Source organism: Geospiza fortis, unplaced genomic scaffold (genome assembly GCF_000277835.1).
Source record: "Geospiza fortis unplaced genomic scaffold, GeoFor_1.0 scaffold254, whole genome shotgun sequence".
Taxonomy (NCBI): Eukaryota; Metazoa; Chordata; class Aves; order Passeriformes; family Thraupidae; genus Geospiza; species Geospiza fortis.
In genome coordinates this window covers 439,235-445,416 of record NW_005054441.1, presented here as the reverse complement: position 1 = coordinate 445,416, position 6,182 = coordinate 439,235, and the positions used below count along the sequence as shown (strand labels likewise).

General features: G+C 45.5%; 1 protein-coding gene across 1 annotated transcript in view; it reads right to left on the bottom strand.

The window, feature by feature from the left end:
- REXO1 (RNA exonuclease 1 homolog) overlaps positions 1–5,866 on the bottom strand; it is a 40,144-nt gene extending 34,278 nt beyond the window's left edge. Inside the window, exon 1 of the mRNA XM_005427303.3 lies at positions 5,809–5,866. Coding sequence (XP_005427360.1) covers positions 5,809–5,851 — 43 coding nt within the window. The 5' untranslated portion in view covers positions 5,852–5,866. The remainder of the gene's footprint in view (positions 1–5,808) is intronic.
- Positions 5,867–6,182: the final 316 nt, after the last annotated feature.

Sequence of the window (6,182 nt, the reverse complement as noted above, 5' to 3'; positions counted from 1 at the left end):
ATGGATTCTCCAGCACTGCTGATCAAAGGCTGCCTGGCCAGGAAAGACTTGGGTAAGGAGCTCCAGGATGCCCACCAGCTCCATCCCCTCTGGCCACGAGGCATCTGCAGAGAATGCAGCAAAAACAGGGCTGCAGGAGGGGTTTAATTTATACAAAAACATATATACAAAAAAAATTTTTATATAACATTTTTATATATTTTTGTATAAATGTTATATATAAATATATATTTTATATTTTATATATAAGTCATACAAAACATTTTTATATTAATTGAAATGTATATTTATATCATATATTCATTTATATTCATATTTATATGAACATAAATAAATATATTATCAATATATAAAAATAAACATTATTTTATATATAAATAGATATTTAAATATATATTACATATTAAAATATAAAAATTTATATAAAATAGTTTGTAAAATATTTATATTCATCAAAAATGATGTTTACATTTATATATTATATATTTTATATGATTATTTATAGATTTATTTTATATCAATTTTATATCTATTTATATGCACACATATATGATGAGGCATAAACACACAAGTCTCCAAACCAGAGATGTTCAACCTGCCATTTGAAATCAGCTTTTCAGCTGCCAAACTGCACTCCCAGGAACCAGGAAAGGGAAGGATCCTGCCCCTGGGATGTGACACTCACAGGAGTCTGCTTCATGTTTTCCTTTATTCCTCTTCCCTGGAATACCTGGGCACTCAGGGGTGCAGGATGAGCTGCACTGGGGTTGCTGCTCTGCTGCAGCAGAAGGACGGAGGCACTCCTCTTTTTGGAGGGATGGAAAGCAGAATCTGCTCTGACCCTTAGGAATCTCGAGATAATGAGACTTGAGATGCCAACTCCTGGCAGGACTGTGAACTAAACACTTTTTAAAGTACAAACTATTTTAATAAATGATTGTACCTCAGATACATGAGAAACAAAAGTGAGGTTACCATCAATATTATAGAAAATAAGTTATTAATATTAAATAAGTTATTGACATTAATCTTATTAATATACCATTAATAATTATGTCTATTATATTAATAGAGACACAGAGGTCTCTATGCAGAAGCTCAGTGAACATTATATTTCACCCAGAACTGCTTTAGAACACACCCAACTGAGCTGTGCTTAAATCAGCCATTGCAGCACAGAAAATATAGAAACACAGAACAAAGACTCTAACTAAAAAAACCAGGCTGATGGGTTTTTTCCCTGGTTACTGTCCGGATGATTGAGGGACACGAGGCCTCAGTTCCAAGGTGGAGCTGGATTATTACAAAGCTTCTCTGAGCCAGACTCCTCACTGGTCCTTCTAGTTTGGGCAACAGGCAAGGGCAGTAAACAAAGCTGACATTAAAGAAGAGTGGGAGGACAAGGTCACCTGTGTGAAGGTAAAACTTATTTTACAGTGAATCATTCCAGAGAAAAGTCTTTCTTTTTCTTTGTCCAGGCCTACCACAGCACATAGCTGAGATGCTTTAAATGCAGAAAAGCCCAAATGTGTCACAGGTGAGCTGTAATGATCATGGCAAACCTGCAGGTTTTGGAAAAGGACTCCAGCTCTTGAATGCATGTGGGAGACAGAATCCCAGACTGGTTTGGGTTGGAAGGGACCCTAAAGCTGCCATGGGCAGGGACACCTTCCACTGTCCCAGGCTGCTCCAAGCCCCATCCAACCCAGGACACTTCCAGGGATGCAGCAGCCACAGCTGCTCTGGACAAGTGGATGGCAACTGCTTCTCCCAGATCCAACACAGCTACCCAGCTGCTGCTGCTGCTGCCAGACAAAAAAGCTGCAAAAATTAGAAACTTTCAAATTCACAGCAATTAGGAATTCCAAACAAAATGCTTTGCTGGCCAAGCTGCAGAGGGAACAGCACGGGTCAAAAGACATTGAACATTTCTTGTAGTGAACTCACAAGAAGGACATTGAGGGGCTGGAGTGTGTCCAGGGGAGGGAATGGAGCTGGGGAAGGGGCTCAGCCTGGAGCAAAGGGGGCTCAGGGGGGACCTTGTGGCTCTGCACAGCTCCTGACAGGAGGGGACAGCCCAGGGGTCGGGCTCTGCTCCAGGGAACAGGGACAGGAGCAGAGGGAACAGCCTCAGGCTGGGCCAGGGGAGGTTTAGATTGGAAATTGGGAAAATTTCACAGGAAGAGTTGTCAGACACTGGCACAGGCAGCCAGGGCACTGATGGAGTCCCTATCCCTAGAAGTGCTCAAAAATGGTGTGCATGTGGCACCTGGAGACATGGTTTAGTGGCTGGCTGACTGCTGGACACAATGATCTTACAGTTCTTTTTGATTTTCAAGCCCTGCTGCTGCTGCTGCTGCAGACATCCATTGCCCTGGGTCACCTGCAGCTGGCAACAAAAGGTGCATTCATGGGGAGGTGGGGAAGGTGAAAGCTGTTTGGAGACTCTTTGGAAAAGGAAAAATAAAGGCATTTTTATTTCACGTCATCGGAACAGCTTTGTTGGCTTAAGGGCTCGCTGTGTTTACAGTGCCAGCACTCAGCAAAGGGACAAACTCTGTGATTGCAGAAAAATTATCACCACTGGAAAATCATTCTGAGCTTTGCATTTAACACTTCACAGAAGGGACAGTGGTGCCTCAAGAACAGAATGTTTCAGAGAGGTTTTACCAGCAGCCTGAGTTCTGCTACTCTTCAGAATTAAAGAGCACACAAGAAATGGCAGGTTTTGGCACAGAGCTCATCCGCCAGGACCCAAAGCAAATTTCCAACAATTAATTTAACAATAATATGCAATCACTTGGAAATAATTAACACTGAGATTTAAAATAGTACATTTCAAATAATCATCCAGAGGAAATGGGTTAGGAGGGCAGGGAAGGGGAGCTAAGAGAAACGTTTGTTCAACTTCAATTCCAACCCTAGTCCAAGGATTTGTTTTGCTCCTTTTTTGTGTTTTTGAAAAGTAAATCTAATTACAAAATTAAGTATTAAAAGCAGAGATAACCTTGTGTTGGTCAAGGAACACCAGGAAGCAAGGTTTGAGAGGCACTAGAGGCAGAAGAATCCCTGTGCACTCCGTAGATTTGCTCTTCCAGGGGAGGTATTTAGTGCCACAGCCTCAAAGTACATCATGAACCTCTACAGTCATTTCTTTAATGGAAAAAAGGATGCTAATATGAGAAAAGAAAGTCTGATATTAACAAGACTGAAAAACAGTCTGAACAGTCACCTCTCAGTCCAAGGTATTTTTAGCCCTGCTGGGTTCCAGCAGGGCAGTGCTGGTTTCCCCAGGTGTTGTGGCCAATGGGGCCACCTGTCCCCATGGGCTGAACCCCAGGGGTCACACCGAGGGACAGGAGCAGCCAGACAGCACCTCTGAACTGCACCCTGAGCTGTCTGCTCAGCTCAGCCATCCCAGACTGAGGGCAGGCAGCGCCCAGAGAGAAATCATGGAATGGTTTGGGCTGCAAGGGACCCTAAAGCCCATCTCATTCCTGGACACCTCCCACTGTCCCAGGCTGCTCCAAGCCCTGTCCAGCCTGGCCTTGGGCACTGCCAGGGATCCAGGGGCAGCCCCAGCTGCTCTGGGCACCCTGTGCCAGGGCCTGCCCACCCTGCCAGGGAACAATTCCTGATTCCCAAGATCCCATCCAGCCCTGCCCTCTGGCAGTGGGAGCCATTCCCTGGCTCCTGTCCCTCCAGGCCTTGTCCCCAGTCCTGATCTCCTGAGACAGGGACCTGCCCAAGGGGGTTCATTCAGCCACAGCAGCTCCAGAGGGTCCTTCCAAAGCTGGAAATGTTATCAGGGAACAACTCAGCAGAAAACTCATCAGGGCACATCCCATAAAGCAGCTCAGACAGAAACAACCTGGGATGCAGCACCCACCTCCTCAATTTATTCAAGGCAACACAACTTTGGGCATGTGAGAGATGAGTAATGCCATATTTGACTCTCACAATTCAAAGGCACATATCCTGTATATTTGTTAAGAGAAGTTTTATAGATTTATAGTTGTGTTTTACCCCTCCTTGTGCTGTTATCAGGGATGCCCTGGGTTTGGGATATTTGGGAGGGTGGGATTGTTACTATGGCAGCACCTGAGCTCCAATCAGGATTTAAGGAAGTGAATTTCACCACTGGACAAAGAAGCAAAGAAGGAGCCAATGGACATAGTTTTGGGAGGTGCTAAAGGTTTAAAAGGCAAAACCTCCATTGTGTGGTTGGGCATGTAGGGGGAAAAATCCTCTGCTGCAGGTGCTGTAATATTTTCTCTATTCAGTCTCCTGTTGTATTTTTGGTAAGTTTTTAATAAACTTTTCACATTTTTGGAAGTATCACTTCTCACAGGCAGTTTTGTCTCTGGTGCAGCAAAACAAGAATCTGAAAGGTCCTCAAGCCACTGAGCATGGCAGCTTCACCCTCTTGGTGGCCTCACAGGGGGTCCCCAAGGACACCTGGGGCTGTCACTGCCTCACACAGCAGCACCACCTCCATCCAGGGATGCAAAGCCAGGACAGGATGACCTGGCCCACACCAACACATCACTGCCACCCCTCCATGCCCAGAATCACTGACAGTCCCACCCACTCTGCTGGAGAACAGCATCAAGGTCTGCGAGACATTTTCCTAAGAGGAAATCACAGCACTGACACATTTCTCCCATAACTTAGGAAAAATGTGAGAATCCCAACTGGCTGGATGGGCCAGGACAAAGAATGGCACCCAAAATACACCCTGACCCCACAGCCTGTCATGCACAGGCTGGAAGAAGTCTCATTATTTGAAAATCTGGATATTCAGTGTTTGGGTTCTTTGGAGATCTTTCCATTCCCCCTCTCATTTTAGCTATAAAGTTACTCCTCAAAATACAGGAAAAGTTGAAATTCTGTTTGAAAAAAAAAACCAAAACAAACTTAACAGAGACTTGTTTTTTTCCCTCTGAGAAAAAGCCCAGAAACCATTTCCACATCTCCTGTGTAATAAAACTAAGGATCTACTCAAAAATACAATTAGCAGAGCAAGTCTTCTTTTCAAAGAAAAAAAAAATAAATATTTCAAGTATTCTGGTGACTTCTCTCCATTCAACTTCATCTTGAAAACTTACTCCAACCAGCACAGTCACAAGCAGCAACACTGACCAGTCCTTTAATTTTCCAGCCTTTCTCTGGCATGCTCCAGATAAGTTATCTTCTCAACACCTGCCTGATTCTTTAACTAGTGTGGGGGAAAAATTCCTGCTTAAGACAAGAAAAAAGGAAAAAAAAAACCCATAAAACCCAAAACTCAACTATTTCAACTTAGTCACAACTGAACATTTGGAAAACAAAGTTAAAAGCTAAAGAAAAACAAACACCTTTCAAGGTGTATTATATTAAAACATTTTAGGTGTGATGTACGAAAAGCTAAAAGCAAAACTTCAACTGTTTTTAAAACTTGTCTGGCTTTAAACAATTCAAAAGTTGGAATTAAAACTCTGCAGCTCCTTTAGGTCTCGGACACCTGCAGCTCCACAGCCACTTTTAACCACAGAATCCAACACCCCAGCACAATCCTCTCTTCAATAAAAATCCAAAATCCACAGGGGAATGAAAACCCTCGTAAACCAAACCCTCCAAAGCCAATGTGAGCTTTTTGCACAGCACACATATTCCAGAGGCAGGTGACACTCAGGTCCCTGCTCAATGAATGGCCACCACGTGAAACCTCCCTGGAGAAGTCGCTTCTCTCCAGCTGCTCCTTCCCAGCCGCACCCCCCAAACCTCCACCTCACCCCGCAGGACGCCAAAAACTTCGGGAAGAGTTACCTGAGCTGCCCGGGCTCGCTAAGCACTGCAGGTATTTGTTCATGCTGGAGCTGCCCCGGCCCGGGCTGGCGGCAGCACGCGGTGCGCGAACGCTGACACAGCACTTGGCGGGCACCGGGGCAGGACCAGCGCCGGTCCCGCCTTCACCCTCCGCTGCTCCCAGCTGCGTGGGGTCCAGAGCGTCTGCAAGGGCTTCCCGAGCCCGCTCCTCTTTCCCAGCGCTGCTGCCCTCACCTTGGGGGAGTTTCTGACCTCCACCACCTCCTCCTCCTCCTCTCCCCACTCCCCACCTGCGGCTGCTTTCGGCTTGGTCTGAGCCCCGCACCTTGTGCGCAGCGGCTCCCCAAACATCCATCCCCGGCCGTGCCGAGCCA